Source organism: Pyxicephalus adspersus, chromosome 12, assembly GCF_032062135.1.
Source record: "Pyxicephalus adspersus chromosome 12, UCB_Pads_2.0, whole genome shotgun sequence".
Lineage (NCBI taxonomy): Eukaryota > Metazoa > Chordata > Amphibia > Anura > Pyxicephalidae > Pyxicephalus > Pyxicephalus adspersus.
Window position 1 is genome coordinate 14,059,632 of NC_092869.1, and position 25,758 is coordinate 14,085,389.

Consider the following 25,758-nt stretch of genomic DNA (forward strand, 5'->3'; position numbering starts at 1 on the left):
CTGGCAGCGGAGTCAGGGGTGACAACAAAACACTTTATACTCTGTACAAAAGGTTATAATCCTACCTGGAGATGGTTTCTTGTATCAGGTGATCGCTCATTATCTAAACTATTTGCTCGTTCATTTTGCGGCCTCGATGTCTGCCTTTCCTTTAAAGAAGTACTCCTACCACGGCGCCCTGTTTGCTTCCCTTCCAAACTGCAGCACAAAATCACCTTGTTACATACAATGACAATTTATACAATGTAAGAAACATAAATTTACATGTGTAATAAAGGTATGCAATTTGGGAAAAGAAAGCAGATGGCACATGATATTTAGTTGAAACATGAATATCTTTACCGGGCAGAGGGAATGATTAGCGATTCTGTCTTCGTTATCTTTCCACTGGGTGGTAACCGTTCAATAAAAACATCCAATGTGGAAAGTTCAGTGTCCTGGGTCTCTAGTTTAGAAAGGTCCTTAAAAAAATAAAGCATAAAGGAGTTAATATTCACAAGACTATATACATTAAGGCTGTCCATCTTCAGTCCCTCCTGGGCTGGGGGCTGCACATGTTTTTATTTCTATAACAAAAAGAAGTAAATTTAGTAAGTAAGTTGTTTAAAAAGTCAGAACATGCTCTGTTTACATAGAAACGCTGGCTTGTATGTATGTGGTCTTTAAAGACTGGAGTTTGACAGCCCTGATATACATAGTTACATAGTAGGTCAGGTTGAAAAAAGTCCATCAAGTTCAACCACTAGGGAAATAAACAAATCCCAGGTAGTTGGTCCAGAGAAAGGCAAAAAAACCCTGGTATGATTTGCTGCAACAGGGGAAAAAAATTCCTTCCCGATTCCATGAGGCAATCAGATGTTCCCTGGATCAACGATCTCTGCTATCTTTACTTTAAAGCCTTAATACAAAGTTAAATTCTGTGCTTCTAGAAAAGCATCCATTTTTTTTGTTTTTTTAAAGCAATCTATAGAACTTGCTGAAACTTCTTTCTGAGGGAGCCAGTTCCACATTTTCACAGACCTTACAGTGAAGAATCCCTTCCTTATCCGGAGCTTAAACTTATTTTCCTCCAGATGCAGAGTGCAAAGTGTCCTCTTTGTCTTCTTAATGATCTCAAAGTGAATAATTGGGAAGACAGTTCTCTATATGGACCCTTCTCTGCACTCTCTCCAAATCCACAATGTCCTTTTTGTGAACGGGTGCTCGAAATTGCATATTTCAGATGTGGTCTGACTAATGCTTTGTATAGGGGCAGGATTATGTCTCTGCAGTTTATTCCTCTTTTAATACAAGAAGTACTTTGCTAGCTTTAGATATTGCAGCTTGGCATTGCCTGCTGGTATTAAGTCCATGATCTACCAGAACCCCCAGATCTTTTTCCATTCCTGACTCCCCCAAATGTATTCCCCCTAGACAGTATAAAGCATGGAGGATGTTAGCCCCCAAGTGCATCTATATTAAATTTCATTGCCCCTTGGCTGCCCAATCAAACAGTACACCAGGTCTGCTTGTAGATTATAGACATCCTGTATGGACTTATTTCTTATACATAGTTTGAGGTCATCTGCAAACACAGAAATTGTACTTTTAATCCCAAACTCAGACCATTCAGAGTATGAATCATTATTCGCTACTCTCTGGAAGCGGTCTTTAAGCCAGTTCTCTATCCATTTAGAGCAACTTTTCTAAACCTATTGACCCTAACTTGCATAATAACCGTCTGTGGGGTACTGTGTCAAATGCTTTAGCAAACTGCAAGTACACTATATCAACTGCTATTCCACTGTCTACCTGTTTACTTACTTCCTCATAAAAAGAGAGTAAATTTGTTTGACAACTTCGGTCTTTCTTGAAGCGATGCTGACTATCACTTATAATATTATTTTCTGGCAGAAACTACTCTATGTAGTTTTTTTTTATCAAACTCTCTAGGACCTTTCCAACTATGGACGTTAACCTCCCTGGCGGTATGAATAATGAGTTTTTAAATGTAAAAGCGGTACATAAGGCTCACGAGCAGATGCCCGGCCGGCATCTGCTTCCCCTGGCCTCGCGTCCCCAACGTTCACACGCCGGAGACATCACTGGAGGATGCCGTGGGCACCGTTGGAAGACGCCACTGGAACGTGGGAACCAGGTAAGAGTTTTAAGCTCCTAATTTTGCCCGACTGTTTCTCAGTCATTATTTTGAGCCATTGTGATACATTTAGGGCAGTGACATTGCTATTATGAATTAGGACTTGAGCTCTGCGGTTTTCCTTTGTGTACAAAGAGCTAGTTGGTATTGCTGAATCCTAGCTTTGTTTTCACATGACTGGACTGTCAATATTCCTGGTTACACTCTTTTTCGTAAAACGAAAAGGTGGTGGTGTCTGTCTGTATGTGAGAGGCGATTTGAAAATGAATGTGAAAGAAGAAATTGTTGATGGAGCATGGGATGAGGTGGGGACAATATAGGTGGAGTTGAATGTTGGGATGCATAATACACAATTATTGATTGGAGTCTGCTATAGGCCCCCCAGTGCTAAGGAAAAAATAGAGAATCAACTACTAGCACAGATAGAAAAAGCAGCAAAATGGAAATGTTTTAATTGTTGGAGATTTCGACTACCTTGACATTGATTAGAGTAATGGCACTACAGAAACAGCAAAGGGGAGGAAATTTATGAATTTATTACAAGATAATCATCCTTTAAATAATGTTAAAATGTGGTGATGCTTTAAGAGCATCATGCGTGTGAGAGCAAGATTGGGGAAGGACAGCCTGTCCCCCCCTCTATTCACTGCAGTTTTTTTAAAACAAAAAATGTGAAGTTTATTTACAGTGTTCTCCCCAGAAATTGTTTTCAGCGGGGTGGTAAAAAAGGGGGTGTGGCAAAACACGGCAAATTTAGTGCTCCCAGTTGTTTATGCCATGGGTATCCAGTAACCTCTTATTGTTTCAGTGTTCTACCTTCTCCCAATTATTTGTTACAACTTTGTAATGCCTGCCCCGTTATTGTATCCAATTTTTCTATTCTATGTATTTTGCCACAACTGTCCTATGCTGTGTATTGTGACCCAACTTACTAGTGTTCCAAGTTTTAAGAGTGTAATCCTTTGTAGTGGTGTAACAAGTTAGGCTTAGCTCATATTAGCAGCAAAAACATTTACCCCTTCTAAATGACTTCTGGCAACTGCTAGGCACCTAGGATTGGTAACAGGCCATAAGTGCTGGGCACCTAGGATTGGTAACAGGCCATAAGTGCTGGGCACCTAGGATTGGTAACAGGCGGCACCTGGGATTGGTAACAGGCGGTAAGTGCTGGGCTTTTTCAGAGCTAGAAGTTTTTTAAGCAGTAGTGGTTCCTGGCATGAGGAATGAGCAAATGTAATCTTACTGCCGATGTGAATTCAGCCTAACTTCAGATGTGCTACTGTGTCTATATTTAGTTAAAGTAAACTTTTGTGAAAGCATTTTTTTTTTCACTTGATTCTTTTACAAAATTGGCCCAGCAGGCCCATGCTGGCTCAGCTTCCACCTTCTCTCCAATGCTCACTTGTACATCCAATGCTGCCTTGCACTGCGCATGCATTAGATTGAACACTTTTTTTTACATTATAAGAAATCCTCTGAAGGTGCATGCACACAAGGAGCAGTGCAGAGTCTCTTGGTACATGTGACACAAATATCCCAGGAGACTGCAGATTTCCCCTTCGGTCTTTACCAAAATGTAAGTGAAGACTGAAGGGGAGAGGTCCTCTCCACAAAAGTGTAAAAACAAAAAACGCACAATATAATGTTAAAAATGTGGCGATGCTTTAATAGCATCATTCATGTGATATCAGATGGGAACAAGACAGACAGTGACCCCCTCTCATCACTTTCCATATTCTATATAAAAACAGTTTGTGACATTTATCCGCAGTGTGATAGCTATGTGAGTGTAAAAGCTGCTTGTCATATTCTGCAGCCTAACAACTCGCTGTGTTCAAACCTTCAGATCTCCTAAACCATTCGTTGTATTAACTTGAAATTTTTAAGGTACACGTGGAGGCATGAGAAACTGAAACTGTAAGTGCAAGTGGGGGACACTTGTGGCTAAACCTTTTCAAAATGTAATTACCATGGCGTTATGAGAATATAAATCTCTACCTAGCAAAATGTGCTGCCTGCTTTGTTACACATATCTGTCTGCATCTTACCTCAAACCCCAATTTCTCCAGAATTAAGAGGTGCAGGGAAACAAAAATATAGGAGGAAATGGGAGACACGTGTGGCGATCGCCTTTCATCACCATGGCATCATTACAACATTAAAAAAAAATACTGTCCATCAAAATGCACTTCCTTGTTACACATGACTAACCCTCCTATACCTCAACCTCAATAAAATGTAGTGGGCAGAGTTCCTTTTCTAATGATAGTATAGTGATGAAGTTTTAGTGGATGTTAGTCACAGATGTTCCCCACTTGTACCTATATTTTTGGTTTCTTACAAATCTTCCCATTCCCCGATTGAAGTTCAGAATGTTAGATAAGTGGACAAGAATGTATAACCCGGCAGGGAAACCCACTTTGATGGGCAGAGTGTTTTATGTTCTAATGATGCTGTAGTAATGAAATTGTAAGGGGAGAATGTGCCCGCCACTTGCACCTATATTTTCAGTTTTGTACCCCCACTCTCAGAAATTGGGCTTCAAAGAAGAGAAGCAGACAGTAGTTTTATAGGTATAGATTTGTGACAGGTAAGTATACATTTAGGGGCCCCACCCCAATGCTTCTTGGTATGTTAGTGGCTCCGGGGTCCCCAATTTGCACTTTCAATTTAGGACTCCTAGTTGTACTTTCCTCAGCAACCCCAAAGTTCAATTTTCATAACTTTTTACATTTGTGACCCTGATATCTTGAAATTCTTTAAAGCTGGGAGGCTGAAATTGTAATAACTAGTATCTATGAGGGTCCCCTGTACAACCTGAAAATTACAGGTCATTGTGACATACAGTTTAGGAGATATGGAGGTTTGTACACACAGAGCTGTGAGGATGCAGAATTCACACACAGAGCTGAAAGGTGGATACATTTCACAGGCAGAGCTCGTGCTATGAGATGGGGCCGGGGCTGCCTGTGTCTCCTTCACATGAAGGCTGAACTGTGTGCTCACCTCTCATCGGCAGCAGCAACCCTCTGAACGGATGACACAGAGCAGCCTCACTGAGATCCGTGCATCCGAGGATGAGAGCTGGGCGGGGTATTCAAATCAGCCGGGCGGAGCAACCGGCTAAAAACCTCTGGGGAGAACTATGATTTATCTAAGCTTGTGTGTACAAAGACTTTATCAGCAGCAGTGTGATAGCTGTGTGTGTAAAAGCTGCATGTCTTAAGCTGCGTACACACTTCCAATTTTTATTGTTCAAAATGAACGACGAACGAACGGACCGATTGGGCAAAAATCGTTCGTAAAAAAAAGTAACCGACGCCGACGAACGAGGAAAGTTGTTGGAAATGAACGACCGGACCGGCGGATCGGATTGGACGACGATCGTTGACCATCGTTTGTGTGTACGATCGTTCATTGATCGTCCATGGTCTGAGCATGCGTGATGAACGAACGTTCCTGCGGTGCACGTAACTTCCTGTATCGTTCAAACGATCGCATCTATTGTGTGTACAATATCTACGAACGATCGTGTCGTTATCTGTATGTACAGGATCGGTGCTATACGATCGTTCGCAAATATCGTGCAGGATCGTTTGTCGTTCGTTTACCAACGATAATAATTGGAAGTGTGTACGTAGCTTTATTCTACACCCTAACAACTGTGTTCAAACCTTCATATCTCCTAAACTGTTGGTCATAACAACTTGAAAGTTTTAGGATATACAGGGGATCCTCACAACTATTGTAACCAAAACGATTTAAAGAATATCTAGATATAAGGGTCATAATTTTAAAAACTTGTAAAAATTGAACATTATGGTTGCTGTTTCAAAGGCAAGTTCATCTAGGAGCCCAAAATTGAAAATGCAAACTGGGGACCCCCATGGCCACTTACATAGCAAGTGCACTTGTTTTTGAAACAGCAATACCAATGTTTTATTTTCACAAGTTTTTAAACTTGTGAACCCCATATGTTCAAAGCTGGGAGCTTACACTTTTGATTACCACTAGCTGTAGGGTCCCCTGCGCACCCTGAAAATGTCAAGCTGTTACAACTAATGATTTAGGTAAAGGGTGCTCAACCTATAGCCCGTGGAGCTGCCAGATCTGTCCCTCTACTGATATTCTCTCTCTGCTCGTTTCCTTGCAGGGCATGGGGCGTGCACATCTCCTATAAACCTCTATGAAATTGTGCTACCAGGAGAGCAAGCTTCCTTAGCATGCTCAGTGTGAACTCCCTGAGAGTGGGTGTGTACTTTAAACCTCCCCCCACCTTGTACTGTGAGAAAAATCGTTTAGCAGCATGAGAGATGTGTCTGTGTCTATGCAGATGCCATATTATAATTTTATTGCTGCGGCGCCATCACAAGATACAAAGTTGTTGGGCTGCAAAATGACATGCAGCCTATACACATATAGACAGCTATCACACTGCTGATGATGATGATGTCATTATATGGGCCCATTTGTACACGCCCACTCGGGCAGATACATTTAAAGGCAGATTTCTTTTTTTCTTGTTTTCATAGAAGCCACAGCTCATGCTAGAAGATGGGAGCAGGACTGTGTGTCCCAGTTTCATCCGAGTTGTGCTGTGCTGAGCTCTCCACCTGCCCCTCATAAGCAGATGTAATCTTCTGAATGGATCATGGCTGAGCATAGAGAAGCCCCTCCACAATCTGTTCAGAGGATAAAAGCTGGCGATAAGAGGTGGGTGAGGGAGGCACGGCTGCTGGGCGATCTGCCCACCAGAAGGGTCCGGTGAGAACTATGGACACACAAACACACATTTTTTGACACCTGGGAAAGTTTCATTGCTTTACTGAATGCCGCCACCAGAGATTACACCAAAGCATTCAATATATCCTATGGTACTTAACGAGAATATTGGGAAGAAACCCTCCCACCTTTAACCTCCCTGTGTAAACCATCTGCAGATTTGCTGCAGATTCTATAACACTGGAACTTGTTACCCCACACTTCACATGATCCAATCTTGGACAAAGGAGTAATTTCCATACAAAAAACAACAAATGGTGTAATGTTGTTAACTCAGGCTACTATGAGATGGATACTTGTAAGGACAAGAACTATGTTTGTTACATCAATATGTCTCATTTGTTTTGGCACTGTAATTCTTTTCTGTGCCAAAGTCATGTAATCATACATTTGGAATGTTATACCTTTAACCATATGAAAAAAAAAAAAATGAAGTTGTCCCTAGAGCAAAATAGAATGAAATGCCATCCAAGATTAACCTATTACTATGACAACTTCTCTAGGACTGGAATTCTGTTTATTTTAGAGCGATTTCTTCTCACTTGTGGATCTCCATTTTTTTGCTGTCTGTCTCTAAGAAAAGACAGACCACAAAAAAAAATAACTGTAAATGGCTTTTTAAACGCCCACTACTTAAAATCAACATAAAAAAAAGAGTCTGCAAGGAACTGTCTGCAAATCTGCCAAAGAACCCATGTCAGTGCAATGAAAGCAAGAGAGGAAATGTGTGTCAACATGGTACCATAAAGTAAAGAAGGCCACGAGGTGGGTGTTCGTCGGAATTTATGGATCCACAAGGTGGATGTTCCTGGGAACATTGGTACAATGGCACAAAATGGGAAATCACGGAGCAGTGCAGTGGGTGAAAAGTAAGAAAGTGTCCATGGGTATGTGGTTGAAAGCAGGGTGAAAGCGAGAAATGCTGGTAACAGAGACAGGGGTATCTGAAGAGCTGGTAGACCTGTACAAAGAGAATAATGTGTGGAGGATTAACTATCTGCCTCTAAGGGTGCATGAATAGAAAAGCTACTAATCTTTTTGCACTTGACCACCAGTGAGTTTAAAACCAAACAACAAAACACAGGTATTTGCAGAACCTAATTGACATGTAGTATGCCTGGCAAAAACACCATACCTCATAGATAATATCCCAAAAACATAATTTTAAGGGTATTTTAAACAGACATGTAGACTTTCATATTTACTCCCTTTTTTGTACCAGTACTTTTTGAGGTTTAGGTTATAAAGCAAAAAAATAAAAAAAAACAATGTTCCTAAAGACTTACATATTTTAGGTTGGTCAAGTAGTGTGGAAGCTCTTGCCATTTAATTACCACTGGTGATTACTGTAGTATACTGTAGCATGTATACCAAAAAATCATTTCTTACCAATGAAACGGTGTCAGATATGCTGTCAGGATGCTTTATAAGAGACGTCTTCCTTTCAGGTATTTCGATCTAAGAAGAAATATTGAAATACACTATGAATATGTATTGCTATATATATGTAAGGAGTGCCACAATACATTTTTTTGATAATTGTACATGCAGGTGAATGTCTAATTGCCAATTAAGTTTTTTTATGGTGCTGCAACTTCTATTGGAATGGATAGGATGGACTAGCAGTTCCAATTGTTGAAACTCTGTTTAATTCTGTAATGAGCATCCAAAAAAACAATCCTGCTATTAAAGCGTGACAGAGATGTTAAAGGCTGTGTAGCGATGTACAGAGGGTTAACAGAGATCTGTCTTGTTAACACCCCTTATTCACATGTAATGTTATAAAGATCTCACGTTTGGGATGAAGAAGTGTGTGCTCTGTGGACATGGAAATGGCTAAAATATGCTCTTGCTTTGATAAAGAAGAGAAGAATCTGTGTTGTACCCTGTGTAAGAAGCAGAACAACTAGCAAATTCTTAAGTGGTGCAGTATCTTGCTAAAACAAATATGTGTCTGAAGTCACTCCGGGCAACATTATGTCAACCAGAGTGAGGCTTGTTTTAGAAAGATGAGCCCTAAGATGTAGATGCCTGAATGTCTGAATTTTAGATCAGGGGTGTTCAACTCCACTCAAAGGGCCACATACAGGATTTTTCAAAACCACTTTTTCCTGACTTATTTAAAATCATAACTAATTTACTCCTGTTTGATCAAGAAATACTAAAACGGTGTGAGAATCCTGGGCTTAAGGACTGTGGTTGGACATCCTTTAACTATGCTGGGAAAAAAGCTAAAACACAGTTTTGCATATTATAATAAAGATCTCAAATTGTAAAAAAAAAAAAAAAAAAAGTAGGTTCCCAAGTGATCAAGATCTACCACTTACATGTGGTATGTACCACTTACAACTTACATCAGTATTTGTTGATTGGGACATGTCACGAGGAGGTCTCTCTGCATGGACAGTATTGTGCTGTATATATAGAAAGAAAAGAATTATTGGATTTAATAAAATATTTTTTTAAAAAAACAAAACGTTAAAACTAGTAGAAAACTTGCATGAAAGTGCAGATTTTGTGGGCATGTTCACATCTGCTTCTGAAAACATGGCTGTTAAACTCTATTGAAAGCTACTCTACACAGCAAGGCATTTTCAGCCAAAAAACTGTGTGTTTGCAAAAGCCTGTACTGGCATTTATTGGTATCTGTTCTGGCTTTTCAAACACCTCCAAAAGCGTTTTTTTCCCCCCTTTTCAGCAATCAATTGCCTGGCTTTAAAATTGCAGAACAGTTAAATGCAAGTCTAAAGAGGTGTTTGGATGGCAAAACAAACCTAGAAGCTATATGGGAGCTTCTGAACAAACGCTTTTATGTGTTAACCCTCGACCTGCATGCATGTTGTTTTACCGGTGCTTTTCGTGAAGGAACCACACAGGGTTTTAGACTTTTTGCTACACCTGTGATTAACTTTTTTGGTGTATTTTGATGGACTTAGAAAGGTATTTATACTTTATTTTATTTAAAGTTTTCAAATATTTAGGTACAAAAAAAAACAACAATTAAAATTAACAAAAGAGAAGAAAGGGGACACCATAATGTGGGCTAGACATACATAACATCATTTGTAAAACCAACTAGGACCCAACATATGAACACACAACAGCCTTATTTTATATTGTAGATTTATATATATATATATATATATATATATATATATATATAAAATACCAGTAACAGCAAAAGCTTGTCAAATGATAGTATAAACAGCCATGGATACACAGGATCATTGACCTATATATAAAAATAAACCCAAGTAATACTTTTCCAACTGGCCGTCGTCTTCTGCAACCAGCCATTTCATGTGTTGGATACGCTCTAATCCCAGAAGGTAATGCACCCCGCCTGGTGATAGTAAAATATCCATATGTGGACAAAAACACAATTCTTCCAGCGTTTCGTGCTAACAGGAATATCTCTGTGGAGGGTACGTCCTTTCACATCTTTGCAGACTACTCGGCTACGCGGCAGAAGTCTCCCGCAAACGTAAGCAGTTTCAACCCCTGTGCTCTCAGCTGCGTCAACGGAGTATCAGTTTTACTCTGACATACCCGGCAACCCTTCACCTGCACGACAAAGAAGGTGTACATCACTCCTTTACCTCTGTTCAAGATACCGAAGATTTTGTGAAAGATCACCTGAACACCCCACAGAGGGAAATGACTCCAACAGAGGTGGAACGGGCCTCCTCACCTGAATCCTTAACTTCGCATACCCTTTAGAAGAATTGCTCACAATCACAGAAGAATGCGCTCAAGGGGAACCTCACTGTGGAAGACGGTCAGTTACAAGAGGGATACAACCCGACAAAAGAGTAGATAGGGGGTCTGCATCTCTTTCTTCAACCATCTCAAGTCAATTGTTTACATCTTTTTCTATTTATGCACAATCTGGCAGTGCGTGTAGGCGGAGATCTAGCTGAAGCCACCATTTTGTGATACACTCTCTGATACTTTCTGTGTGTGAGCCTGTCTTTGTGCGTTCTTATCTTCAATGTGTCCCATGAGGAAAAAATGAAGACCACCACACAAAATTATTGGTTTACACCTTTTCTAGCCTGGATTACCCTATTACCCTGGTTATTGTTGGTCCTGTTTTGGACATCTCATCGTGGTTATGGACATCACCGGTCACGTAAGAGGGTTGCAAGCCTGGGTCAAGCTTGGGACTGGGACTGCCCACACACTCATATTCTTGCCCACAATAACTTTGTTATTCAGCTCTAGTGTGCCTCTTTTCAGTATGTGGTCTCTAATGGTTACTGGGAGCATCTAACAGGTAATATCTGAATCCCTACACTTTATATGCACATAGTCTCCTTAGATATCAAGGGACTAAGGTCCCCTAACAAGCGAATGGCAGTTCTCCGGCACTTAAAACGCCTGACAGCCAACATAGCACTGCTCCAAGAGATGCACCTGGGACAGGAAGATTTTTTCAGAATGCAGAAGCTATGGGTAGGTGAGGTCCTGGGATCCCTGGCTGTGGGGAGAAAGGCTGGGGTTCTGATACTGCTACACAGGAACCTGAGAGGGAAGGTGACGGGGGTACACAGTGATGAGGCATGTAGATTTGTTAAACTCCATCTCACCATAGGTGACACCAGATACACTGTCGTCAATGTGTATGCCCCGAACTGCCCCGGGAATTCCTGTTTGCGCAGGCTGCACAGTAGGTGGCAAAGGAATTCTCTCCAAATTTAATTGTAGGCGGAGACTTTAATTCAGTCATGTGTGAATCAGAGGATAGAATGAGTACCGCCCACGAGGGGAGCTAAAGTGAGAAGAGGACAAGAGAGCCCCTTGAGTGTTTTTGTTGAGGCAGCAGGTCTGTACGATGTCTGGCGCCACCAGTACCTGCTGGAAAGGCAGTTCACCTTCGTATCGCAAACTCTTCTTTCACAATCCAGAATCGACTATTTATTCTGCACAGACCTCCTTTTACAAAAGGTGGACCCTCCAGAAATACTGCCAATGGTCATTTTGGACCATGCCCCCATAATAATGAATCTTCATGACGACTTTCCTAAGGGGGAGGCGTAGATGAGGAGGTTTCCATCCTACCTTTACAATGACTCCGCGTTTCAGGCCGAACTCGACTGGCATGGCTCGAGTACGTCTCTAGTAATTCTATACATAGAAATGACCAGGTGTTTATTTGGGAAGCGGCCAAAGCTTCCCAATCTTAGAGGCAGAATTATTGGATACGTATAGACCCAGAAAAAACCCAATTTTCATCCCAATTGACCTCTACTCCAAATAAAGAAACTAGGTCCCAATGGCAGAAAGCAAAAACAGCGTTTGATACCTGGCTTGAGAAATATGAGCAGTGCAACGGTAAACATATTGATTTAAAACTGTTTAAGTTTGGCAACAAGGCTGGGAAAATGCTAGCTTTTATCCCTGCTTTGTTTACTGTCAGGGGATCAGAGGTGACCAACCCAGAGCAAATCTAGGCTACACTAGCAGATTTTTAAACTACTCTGTACACGGGCAGAATTATGCCTTCCTCAAGACATGGGAATTTTTTTGACGCAATAACGTGGCCATCTTTAACCAGGCAACAGGTGGATCAGCTAAATGTACCGGATGCTGAAATAATTAGGGCCATATCTCAATTGACCAGTGCAAGGCCCCAAACCCCGATGGCCTCACATGCCAATTTTTTTATAAATTTTGAAGATGTGTTACAGGATTTGGGCCATTAGTATAATCATCACATGTGGGACTCTGGTACATACTTACCATCTGGTAAGGAATCATACAACAAGGTAATCCCAAAACAAGGGAAGGACTCAAGACCCAGCAGCATACCGGCCTATATCACTAATAAATCTAGATGCCAAACTTCCAAACTAATCAAAAATTATGGCAGATTGTTTGGACGAGTTCTTGCCAATTCTAATATCCTCATCACAGGTGGGATTTGTGCGTGGTAGATCTGCCACCACCAATATGCGAAAGGTATAAACTGCCCTGGAATATGCAATTTCCCATCCACAACAGGATATAGCGATTTTTAGAAAAGACACGGAAAAGGCGTTTGACAATGTGGATGTCGGATGGCTTTTCCGGTCATTACCTAATATTGGAATGCAGGGCCCATTCCTTACTCTCTTACAGGCCATGTACAGTAATCCTCAAGCAAGGGTACAAACCCCAGGTTTTCTCTCAAAGCCAATACAACTTCAGAGGGGTACGTAGCACTAGAAACTCTGGTGCGTCAAAGAATCCACCCCTGAACTCACTGGGATTTGCTTGCGAAAGGTGGAATTGCGTTTGGCCATTTTTTGCCAATGATATATTGCCCTTCACCTCTGTCCCACAACAGATCTGCTCAAATTAAGCATTTTTTTCAGGAATTTGAAAAATTGGTGGGATTAGGAATTTATTTCACCAAGAGTGAGATATTGCCACTAACTCCATTACTTGATCGACATTGGTTGTTCCAAACGAAGTTCAAGATAGCCACCGAGTACATAACTTACCTAGGTATCAAGATCAATAGAAATACTTCTTCTGTATATAAACTGAACTTTGAGCTGTTGTTCCATAAAATACAGCAGGAACTCTAACTGTGGGAGAATCTACCACTCTCGTTATTCGGGAAATGCCATCTAATAAAAATGGTCTAATTTGCCGGACTGTTGTATCCCCTCCAAGCGGTACCGTTGCTACTCCCACATAGGGATGTGGAGCTCAGCTATGAGGAGAGATTAGCTGAACTGAATCTATTCTCCCTTAAGAAGAGACGTTTAAGGGGGGATATGATTACCTTGTATAAATATATAAACGGTCCATATAGAGAACTTACTTCCCCATTATTCACTTTGAGATAATTACAGAACAAGAGGGCACTCTTTGCGTCTGGAGAAAAAGAAGTTTAAGCTCCGGTTAAGGAAGAGATTCTTCACTGTAAGTTCTGTGAAAATGTGGAATCAGCTCCCTCAGGAAGTAGTTTCAGCATCTACTATAGATTGCTTTGGAAAAAAGCTGGATGTTTTTCTAGAAGCACAGAATATAACTGGGTATTAAGGCTTTAAAGTAAAAATAACAGTGACTGTTGACCCAGGGAACATCCGATTGCCTCATGGAATCAGGAAGGAATTTTTTGTACCAGGGTTTTTTTTTTCCTTTGGACCAACTATGCCTTCCTTTGGACCAACTATGTCTTATAGTGTTTTACATCTGGGATATGTTTATTTCCCTATTGGTTGAACTTGATTGACTTATGTCTTTTTTCAACCTAACCTACTATGTAACATGGAGAAACCCATTGAGTTCCCTGGTATCCAGGTATAAGCTACCGCCCAAGGCTGGTCACCCCCTCATTTACTCTCAACTAAAACAGTACTGCAGGGCCCAAGGCGGGATGTCCCAACTTTTCTCCAGGCCAATGATTTTGATAAGACTTCTGACATTGTCTTCAATGTCAATATCTAATCTGTATAGGAATCTTCAAAATTTGTATAACAAGCCTCTGTTGGGCTCCAATTTAGGAGAGTGGCAGAAGGAGTTCAATGCTGTTGAACAGACAAGATTGTAATGGTTATCTAACTGTGAGAAAGGCCACGGTCAATGAACTTTGGAGAGAGACCCAATTCAAGATTATGCACAGAGCCCACAAAGTATATAGATTGTGGCCTGCTACAGTGGACCGAAATCCCAAGGAGTCTACATGATGCCTAAAGAGCAAGCGGGACAAGGCTACCTTCTCTCATAGTTACTGGGCGTGTACATGGATCGCTCAGTTTTGGGAGGGAACGTTGAAGTTTCTGAAGAATGTAGTTGGGGTTACTTTTCCACTGTGCCCGGTACTATGTTTATTTGGAGATTGGTCCATGATCCAGAAGACGGGCTTGGGGAAAGGCATTATGACCCAATGGATTGAATCTAAGCCTCCTACACTGGAAATGGTCAGGTCGGCTTTACTAACAATGTTTCATAGGAATGCGTTGGAGGCAAGGCAGGGAGAAGATAAACAAAAATCAAAATTTTTGAGTAAATGATTTTGTTTCATAGATAAAGCTCTGCCAAATCCAGAGAGGGAAGAAATCCATAATTGGGTATAAAGTTGATGGATGGACTGTTGCTTCGCTTCCCCCACATATGCTGGATTGTGCTCCAGCCGGTATGATAACTCACCCCCTATCATGACCAGGCCTGAAACAAGATGCCCAGGGCCTTGGCTACCACGAGAGACTGTTTAGTTCTTTTAAAGCAGTGATGATTTCATGTTTTTTTTGGATCTGTTTCTATCAATTAAGAGATGTCCTCTCCCCCCCCCATCTTTCCCTTCCTCCCCAATGTTCATTTGTTTGTTTTTTATTATTATGCACTTATACAAGATGAAACCGTGTGAAGGTAAAATACTGTTTAGTTTATGCTGCATGCTGTTTTCTTTGTTGTTAAAAATGTGAAAAATTCAGAGAAAACATTAAAAAAAAAAAAAGGATGAAAGCAGGGGAATCCAACTAGATCCTTCTGACACTAACAACACCATCAAGAAAGGCCTAAATGAAAAGACCAAAATCCCAGAAAAAGACATTTAAACAAATGCAAATTGCACTGCAAAATCAGTTCTGACTGAGGGTACCAGGTAAATCAATAACCCAAAGAGAATTGCATTAAACAAATCTGCATATGCACAGTAGTAGAGGGTGCATTTTAATGCCTATTAGACACTTCACAAACACCATGACTGCCACCATTAGACCTTAAAAAGAAAAACTTTGCTATAAATGCATTTGTAATAGCCCTGTATTAAAAAATGTAGGTAAGCAATGTTAAAGGTGAATATTATTTAATAAATGTATTAAATGCTTACTTTTTTATTTTAGAAGGATTATGCTTATACTTCTGCAGGATTTCTCACATTCTTCTATTATTTTTTGCAAGCTTCTCTTATAACCTCAGTTTACAACTATAATTAATATTTCAAAGAATTTCAGAAATTCAGATAAAATAAAAAAACAAAAAAAAAAAAAAAAAAAAAGGGAAAGTACAAATTTTAAACATCTAATAGAGTCATCAAGTATCATCACTTTGAAAAAAAGAAATACAGTGATCTCAAAGAAAGAAAGTAACAGAGGAAGGGGGAGGAAACAAAGGAGTTATGTATCCTACTTTTTGTTTAATGTTTAATTGCCTTAATTTGGATATATAAATGTATATAGATATGGACTGCATACATGAATGTGTATAAATGTACATATATGCACATGTACTGTATTTGTGTGGGGATTAGTGTGTGCATGCATTGGACATCACCTTGGTAAACACTCATGGGCTATAAAGATCCCAGTAGATATCCTCTAACACCTTTAAAGTCAGAATAAAGCTATGTCAAATGTATTTTTTTTCTTTCATGATTGTTTGCAGCATCACTAGAATGAGCAATCACTATACACACAGCACTGTTCAGTTCAACGTAGTGGTGAAGGGAATGTGAGTGGAAGATACACTGTAGCATCCTTTTCCAAAGCAAATTACAGTAGTTGTGTGTGGTTGGTCTTTTAGTAATCTGCTCCTAGTATATACAGTGTACTTAGTTTTATGAATTTGATCCAAGTAATGAACACAACTTGCTGAGAGATAAGCAAGTAGGCTAAAAAATCAACTGATGGTGGTGTTCACTAGCTGGTCCTTCCTCATTCAGTTATGACCCATTTGTTTGTCCTTTTTGCAATGTAAATCTTGGAATTTATAAAAGGTTTAACCTGAATCTTTACTGATGTGTACATCAGTGTAAATTACATGTGTAAATTGTCATGAAAATAATTCTATTTTTTTTTAATCCAGTAAACTGTGTGTGTTAAGTGCTATACTAGTACATGATCTGGTTAATGTTTAGTAGTGGACCACACAATAATATACATAGCAGGACCACAGGCAAACAATGAAGTGGGCTGTGTAATGTACTATATATTTAATTAAAAGTATATCCCAGTTAGGAAGTGCTATTTATGTTTAAACGTACAAGTGGGGAACAATGGATATCTGTAATTAACTATTTAAGTGCGTTTATCCAGTTAGACCTACATTTTTAGACCAAACTCCAGTGGGGTCCAGGAGTCCCACATTAAAAAATTAAGCAGAACAAATTTTCCGACAGGCCCTAAATCTTTCCACTTCCTTGGAAAACCCTTCAGGACTCACTTGAACTTTTGCTTGATAGAAATGTGCTAAATGTTTGGTTTTGTGACCTTCTTCAGAAATCAAGACTTGTTTATTTTGAATTACACAGACTCATGGACCATTACTAAAGCAGGATTTCTTTTGATATATGCCACCTAAACATTACTTGAACACTTAAGAATACTGACAACCCTTTGGGTCTTGCACTCGTTGGAACAATTTAAGAACCCACATGCCCCAGGTGTTGTTTTCAACATTTAGACATCATTGGTATTCTGGCCACCAAAATCAGTTGGGGCACCAAACAACATCTCAGTAGTAGTTTATTTAAAACTAAACATGGCATCCCTAGTTATCTTCCCCAATGGTTTAGAGGATACATTCAAACAAACACTACCATGTATTATCTCCCTCAATTATAAAATTGTTTTTTTATCAGTACTATGTACTAACATACGTTTTATATGGTAATATGTTTTTATTCAGGAACTTCAAACTGAATAAGTATTATTGCCTAATGTTTCTTTAGGTGCCAAAATATTTATGTGAAGCCCAACACCTGTCTGCTTAGCCAGCTTAACCACTGACAATAAGGGTGGCTGATGCAAATAGCTGCATTACTATCCTATGAAAGCAACAATTTTTTATAATCCACAGTATGACTTTTTGTGAAGTAATGCAATTTAGAGGTATCACTGTATGTCTAGTGTGTAGAATTTATCTGGTGCTAATTTACAGTTGGGTCCATAAATATTTGGACAGAGAAAACTTTTCTCTAATTTCCACAATTAATTTTAAATGAAACAACTCAGATGCAGTTGAACTGCAGACTTTCAGCTTTAATTCAGTGGACTGAACAAAAAGATTGCATAAAAATGTGAGGAACTAAAGCCTTTTTGTTGCACCCAAAGACTGTTTATGAATATGTAAATGTATTTGTATATATAATATATATATATATATATATATATATATATATATATATATATATATATACACACATACATACACACACACACATTTATGTATGTATAGGTATGTGTGTGGGGATATATGTATATAGTACACTGTAGGAGATATCCTAATAGTTAGACTGTATCTAACCCTCCTAGGGGGTCCCCAAGTCCAGGACTTCACAGAAGTAACAAACAGGTGATACAACAGCTGCCAGGAGACAAGACCTATTTTCCCATAACAAACAGATCACCAATATGGCCTTCAAGGGGCAATAAATCCATCCACCTGAGTAAACAGAGGATGGAGGCATAATTGAAGAGATGGACTGGGGTGATGACCCAGCTTGACATTTATAGACCCCTAAACATAGATTCCAGCTGGAGATTCATATAGCAAATTTAGCTGGGAGGTCCATCAAACTACATAAACCTATCCCAATCTAGTGAGGTGTGTGTCCACCAATGGTCATCGTACAGAACACACCCACTAACCAATCCAAGAGCCCCAAGGATACCTAATAGGAATTAACTATATAAAAATGGGAACCGAGAGATTTGAGCTCTCTTCTCTCTTGCTTGCTTGCTCCCCTTGTCTCCTGAGGGTCTCCTTAGGTAAGTTGGTATGGGGTCCTCTTCTGAAAAAAGTAGGCTCCTGAGGTACCCATTAACCTCTTAGCAGGTAGCTAAAAGATATTCCTGATTGTAGTCTTATGGGTGTCTATAGTATTATTGCATTACTTTGCCATTTTGTAATTACTGTATTGTGTACCAAGTAGTTACTAGATTATTACAGGGGTTACTACTAATATATATATATATATATATATATATATATATATATATATCACATGGACATAAAGTTATCATTGATTGAAGTTCCTATGGGTAGATATCAAACAATATTGCTGTGTACTTTGTTTCACCTTGTTTTCTAAATTAAACTGAGTGACTAGCTATCATTTGTGCATGAACCTTCTTTTATTGAATATCTATATGCATTAATAGGGGTTATAATTTCCATATTTATGCAGATAAATATTCTTAAAACAACATTTTATTAACACAATCACTTCATTTCAGGGGCTCAAAAGTAATTGGACAAATTAAAAAGCTGAAAATAAAATGTTAATTTCTAATACTTGGTTGAAAACCCTTTGCTGGCAATGTCAGCCTGTAGTCTTAAACTCATGGACATCACCAGATGCTGGGTTTCCTCCTTTTTTTAATGCTCTGCCAGGCCTTTACTGCAGCGACTTTCAGTTGCTGTTTGTTTGTGGGCCTTTCTGTCCGAAGTTTAGTCAACAAGTGAAAAGCATGCTCAATTGAGTTCAGATCAGGTGACTGACTTGGCCATTCAAGAATATTCCACTTCTTTGCTTTAATAAACTCCTGGGTTGCTTTGGCTATATGTTTTAGGTCATTGTCCATCTGTATGATGAAACGCCTCCCAATCAATTTGATTGCATTCGGCCGGATTTGAGCAAACAGTATGTCTCTGAACACTTCAGAATTCATTTGGCTGCTTTTGTCCTGTGTCACATCATTGATTAACACTAGTGTCCCAGTGCCACTGGCAGCCATGCATGCCAAAGCCATCACACTGCCTCCACCACTGTAACCTTGAGCACAACCTATTCTCAAACTGCCTTACGTCCCCAACCCTCAGCCTCTCTAAAATCACATTTCTGGATAAACCTGCCACCTCCCACTACACCCGTCCTGCTAATCCCCGACCCTGGCACAACAACCAAACCAAACATCTACAAAAGACTTCGTGCAGCTGAGCGCAAGTGGAGGAAATCTGGCCTCAGCGCTGACTTCATGGACTCCAAAGCCAGACTACAACACTAACAATGAACTCACCGTCACCAAGCTAAATTAATTCTCTGCCGTCATTTTCTCTCAAGCTTCTAACCCATGCAGCCTATTCTCAACAATTGATTCCCTCCCCCCACAACAACCTTCTCTGCCCAAGACATTGCCACTTACTGTAGAGATAAAATTGACAAAATCAGACATGATGTCTCTCACCGGGCCACTCCCAACCATATCCACCCCCTTCCACCTGTAAATCATCACTGGCCTCCTTCAGCCCTGTTACTGTGGATAAAGTCTCCTCTCTTCTCTTATCATCTGCATCTACTACCTGTCCACTTGACCTTGTTCCCTCTGATCTACTCCTTGCCCATTCTTGGCCTGCACCCTAACCAAACTATTCAGCCTTACCCTTTCTACTGGTATCTACCTCTCCGCTTTCAAACATGTCATTATTCTCCCCATCCTAAAGAAACCCTCACTAGACCCCTCCATACCTTCTAGCTACTGTCCTGTCTCCCTTATCCCATATGTTTCCATATGCACCTTATCTACAAAAGCCTCACCGAAATTCTGAGAACCAACTGTCTCCTCGATCCTCTCCAGTCTGGCTTTCGAGCTGCACATTCCACTGAAACAGCCCTTACTAATCATAGATAAGTCTCAAGGCATCTTTTCCCTTAATCTTTCCTCTGCTTTTGACACTGTTGATCAACCCCTCCCAATACAAATCATGCGCTCCATTGGTATCAGTGACACTGCTGTCTCTTGGTTTGCTTCCTATATGTCTGTCTGCTACTTTCAAGTTTCCTTTAATAATAATTCCCCCTCAAATCTATCTGTCCACCCCTCAGTCCTGAATAAGGTTTCATGCTGCCTGCGAGCCCTCTTGTCATGGATGTCTGAAAGATTTCTGAAACTCAACCTGGATAAAACAGAACTCATCATATCCCACCCCCCATCACATTCCAAATCTCCCTCTGACACATTCCTGTTAACAACACTGTCAATCGTCCCTCCCTTCAGGCATGTTGTCTTAGCGTTACCTTTGATTTTGCCCTCTCATTTACCCCCCATATATTTAGAATATTTCCAGGTTCCGTCACTTTCACCTATGCAACATCTCCAAAACTGCCCCAACCTGTACCCAGAGACCAAACTCCTTGTACACGCTCGAATCTCTCATCTGGACTACTGTAACATCCTCCTCTCTGGTATTCTACTAACCCGACTCTCTTCCCTACAATCTATTATGAACGCTGCAGTCAGACTCATCCATCCTTACCACTGCTCTTCTGTTGCATCTCGTTGTAGTTCTCTTCATTGGCTTCCATTTCACCTTAGAATCAAATTCAAGCTCTTGAGCTTTGCCTTCACGCATAACCTTATCACACGCAAAGACCCAAGACTTTTCAAGGGCTGCCCCAACTCTCTGGAATAGTCTTCCTCGTCCTATTCAACTTGTTCCTTACTCTCTGCTCATTTAAAAAAAACATAAAACCCATTTTTCAAACTTGCCTACTCATCTTCTTGAAATTGTCACTACTTCCCACCACTACATATCTCCCCTCCTATTGTGTGGTACTTCCCCCACGTCCTAGATTGAAAGCTCTTCGGGGCAGGGTCTTCTCCTCATCTGTCACTGTCTGTATTTGTCTGTCATTTGCAACCCCTATTTAATGTACAGCGCTGCATAATATGTTGGCGCCATATAAATCCTGTTTAAATAATAATGATAATAATAATAATAATAGGCATTATATTTGCAAACATTTACTATACAACAGATGCACTTCACTACATTTTGAGTATGTCTATTTTTTTATTGTCTATGTTGGGTTGTCACCTAAGTCTGTGAATTTATAGTTGTATCGTAATTATTGTAAATGTTTATCTAACATTTTTTTGTCTTTTATATCATACACAAAGGTTTCTATTTATAAAACAGGGAACCTAACATTCTCTCAAACATTACCTCATGGGAATATTCCAGAGCTAATAATCCAATGGCAGTAATTGATTCCTACCAGGGAATGTTTGAGGGATGGTCTGATTTTCTGTTTTAATAATAAAACCCAAATTTTTTAATTTAAAAACACACAATTTATGTGTGTAAATATACTTTGTTTATTCACAACATTTTAACTTTGAAGTAGAATATAAAGAATAAAAACAAAAAAAGCATTTTTCAATGGTACTTTGAAGGATACATTATTATTCCTGCCATTATGTGCAATTCATAACAAATATAATGAGTGTGTGTACAAAATATATACAAACATGCATTTTAACAAAATATTGTTACACAAGTGCATACTCGCAAGTTACCATCATACATCAACTTACAGGGCTGGGTAATTCTTTCTGACTTTTCATACTGTGCAAACTGCCAATTTCTGTTTGGGAGCTGGAGTGTGAGAGACCCTCAAAATAAGGCCTACATGAAAAAAGAAAAAAAAAAAGTTAGAAATAGCAAGACAAAATGACTTAACTGCATCATATTTGGAGGGATCCAAAGCAGGGTGTTCAATGATATAAGGAAATATATGATACTCTTCCAACTCAGCCCACAAAGGTTTGTGGGCTTTAGCATGATATGCTGACAGAGGAGCCAATTGTGCTGCTCTATAATAGTACAGGATATTTGGCATAGCCAAGCCTCCATAGGCTTTAGGTAAGTAAAGTAACCGTTTAGACACCCTGGGTCTGGATCCCTGTCATATAATACCCAGAAACTCACGCCAAAGGGAACAAAAAAGAACCACAAAGGGAAAAGCAAAAGAACCACATTACTGGCAAAAAGACTCATTTTGTTATGGTAATCACCAACCTCTAAGCCTGTGATGTCTGGATTGGCCTTTATAATTAAAGCCAGAGGCTCCATTGAAAACGCAAACAACAAAGGCGAACGTGGGCAACCCTGACGCGTACACCTAGCAATACGAAAATGCGCAGATCAAAGCCTGTGTATTGTACTGTGGCCCTAGGTTCCTTATATAACTCCTTAAACCATTATAAAAAATTAGGACCCAATCCCCAGTTGTAAGAATATATGGCCAGGATGATGTCGAAAGCGGTACGTAAGGGCTATCAAGGGCTATTTAACAGCAGGAGTCTGCCTAATTTTTGCCAACTATATCAGATGGAGTATCCTTGGGATGTTGTCTGCCTGTTTTGGTGAATAAACCCTACTTGTTCCCTACCTATCAGACTACTAATCTCTGTATTCAGACGTTACGCCAAAATTTTGGCAAGTAATTTCACATTTAAGTTTAAAAGTGAAATAGGACTGTAATTTGACTTTTTGAACTATTGTCCAAATTAGGCTTAGGTAACATACAAATATTCGCTATTAATGTATCTGTGCAGGGTTGAAAACCCATCAGGTCCTAGTCTCTTATGTGGTTTAAGCCTTTTAATAGCTTTCTGGTTTTCCAAAAGTGTAATAGGCGATTCCAAAGTAGAATAGAGAGATTCAGACAGGTGTGGGAGATTAATGCCTGATAACTGTGTATAGAGTTTTTCTGGAGTCCCAAGCGGCATAAAGTTTATTTAAATGGGTATGAAACTTGGCCAAAATCTTGAAAGGGTGACTGGATGAGCCAAAATTACGTATATTTAGCAGATACGGTTTAAAAGCTTTAAACTCAGAATGTAATCTTCTGAATCCTATCAAGGGATAGGTGAATAATCATGTTATAATCACCTGTCATAATCAATGTACCCTTCTGGTGTTCTTTGACCAAAAAAAAAAAAGGTTTAGTAGAGAAAAAATGGTATTTGTTTAGTATTGAGGGCATAGTAATTCACAATCATAACAATCAAAGATATCGCCCACTAGTATGAGATTTTTACCCTCCGAATCATTAAGTTCTACGTCACATGTAAACGGAAGTGATTTCTGAAAACCATTTAGTATTCCCTTCATTTTAATGGGCCCTTTTGATACTATTTGAGGCCACTAAAAAAATTTGGGACATGAGGTATTTGAAAAATGTGTTTCTTGGAGACAAACTATATTAACGCATTTAGATTGAAAATAGCGAAAAGCTTTGGTACGCTTGTGAGGGAAGTTTAATCCCTGTGCATTCAGCCTTAGGATGTTTATCACTGAAATGTTCCAAAGCCACACACTAGTTGAGGCCCAGGTCTTCTCGGGTCCAGGGAAGGGAATGACAGGGGAAGGGAATGAAAGGGCAAGGGGTGGGGTGTGTTGAAGAAATTGGAAAAACAAAAGAAAAAATTAAAAAGACAGAACAGAACAGAACAACAAGGAGCTGACAAGACTTGTAGGTCAGTGTCAGTATACAAATACAGTAACTCACTAATATAGTGGGAAAAAATGGTGGGCCACACCCAACTGGCAAAACTTTCCCATATGTGCAAATAGTTTAGATATTGCCCCCACCCTCGCAAGGATTCAGAATCACACGAACACTGACATATGACTAAAACAAAGCTGGCGGGGAGTGGGGAGGCAGAAACCTAGACAGCTAGTCAAAAGATTGCTATAAAATGAAGCTTGGTTGGTATGTGGTTTCCAACTTCTCTACCTCCACTACTGCATATATTCACAAAGATGACATGTCACATATTTTAAGGCCTGAGCGATTTAACCCACACAGTGGGGAATTAACTAGTTAGGTCCCTAAATATTTGGACAGAGACAACTTTTTTCCAATTTTGGTTCTGTAGATTACCACAATTAATTTAAAATGAAACAACTCAGATGCAGTTTAACTGCAGACTTTCAGCTTTATTCAGTGGGTTGAACAAAAAGATTGCATAAAAATGTGAGCAACTAAAGCCTTTTTTTTTTTTTTAAACAATCACTTCATTTCAGGGGCTCAAAAGAAATTAGACAAATTAAAAAGCTGAAAATAAAATATTAATTTCTAATACTTGGTTGAAAACCCTTTGCTGGCAATGTCCGCCTCTAGTCTTGAATTCATGGACATCACCAGATGCTGGGTTTCCTCTGGGCTCTGCCAGGCTTTTACTGCAGTGGCTTTCAGTTGCTGTTTGTTTGTGGGCCTTTCTATCTGAAGTTTAGTCTTCAACAAGTGAAATGCATGCTCATTTAGGTTCAGATCAAGTGACTGACTTGGCCATTCAAGAATATTCTACTTCTTTGCTTTAACAAACTCCTGGGTTGCTTTGGCTCTATGTTTTGGGTCATTGTCCATCTGTATTATGAAATGCCTCCCAATCAATTTGACTGCATTTAGCTGGATTTGAGCAGACAATATGTCTCTGAACACCTCAGAATTCATTTGGATGCTTTTGTCCTGTGTCACATTATCGATAAACACTAGTGTACCAAGTGCCACTGGCAGCAATGCACGACCAAGCCATCACACCGCCTCTGCCAAGTTTTACAGATGATGTGGTATGCTTTGGATCATGAGTTGTTCCACGCCTTCTTCATACTTTTTTCTTGACATCATTCTGGTAAAGGTTTATCTTGGTTTCATCTGTCCAAAGAATGTTTTTCCAGAACTGTGCTGGCTTTTTTTTAGATGTTTTTGGGCAAAGTCCAATCTAGCCTTACTATTCTTGAGGCTTATCAGTGACTTGCACCTTGCAGTGCACCCTCTGTATTTACTTTCATGCAGTCTTCTCTTTATGGTAGACTTGGATAGCGATACACCTACTTCCTGGAGAGTGTTGTTCACTTGGTTGGCTGTTGTGAAGGGGTTTCTCTTCACCATTGAAATGATTCAGCGATCATCCACCACTGTTGTCTTCCGTGGACGTCCAGTTCTTTTGGTGTTGCCGAGTTCATCGATGCTTTGTTTCTTTTTCATGATGTGCCAAACTGTAAATTTTGCCACTCCTAATATTGTAGCAATTTCTCGGAAGGGTTTTTTATATTTTTGCAGCTTAAGGATGGCTTGTTTCACCTGCATAGAGAGCTCCTTTGACGGCATGTTT

At 39.8% G+C, this 25,758-nt stretch overlaps 1 protein-coding gene across 1 annotated transcript in view; it reads right to left on the reverse strand.

Annotated features, from left to right (window-relative positions):
- PACS2 (phosphofurin acidic cluster sorting protein 2) overlaps positions 1 to 25,758 on the reverse strand; it is a 171,531-nt gene that overhangs the window by 70,170 nt on the left and 75,603 nt on the right. Inside the window, exons 10-14 of the mRNA XM_072428760.1 lie at positions 22,171 to 22,261; positions 9,274 to 9,333; positions 8,309 to 8,377; positions 343 to 461; positions 66 to 198 (exon numbers count right to left, since the gene is read on the reverse strand). Of these exons, the coding sequence (XP_072284861.1) occupies positions 66 to 198; positions 343 to 461; positions 8,309 to 8,377; positions 9,274 to 9,333; positions 22,171 to 22,261 (472 nt within the window). The remainder of the gene's footprint in view (positions 1 to 65; positions 199 to 342; positions 462 to 8,308; positions 8,378 to 9,273; positions 9,334 to 22,170; positions 22,262 to 25,758) is intronic.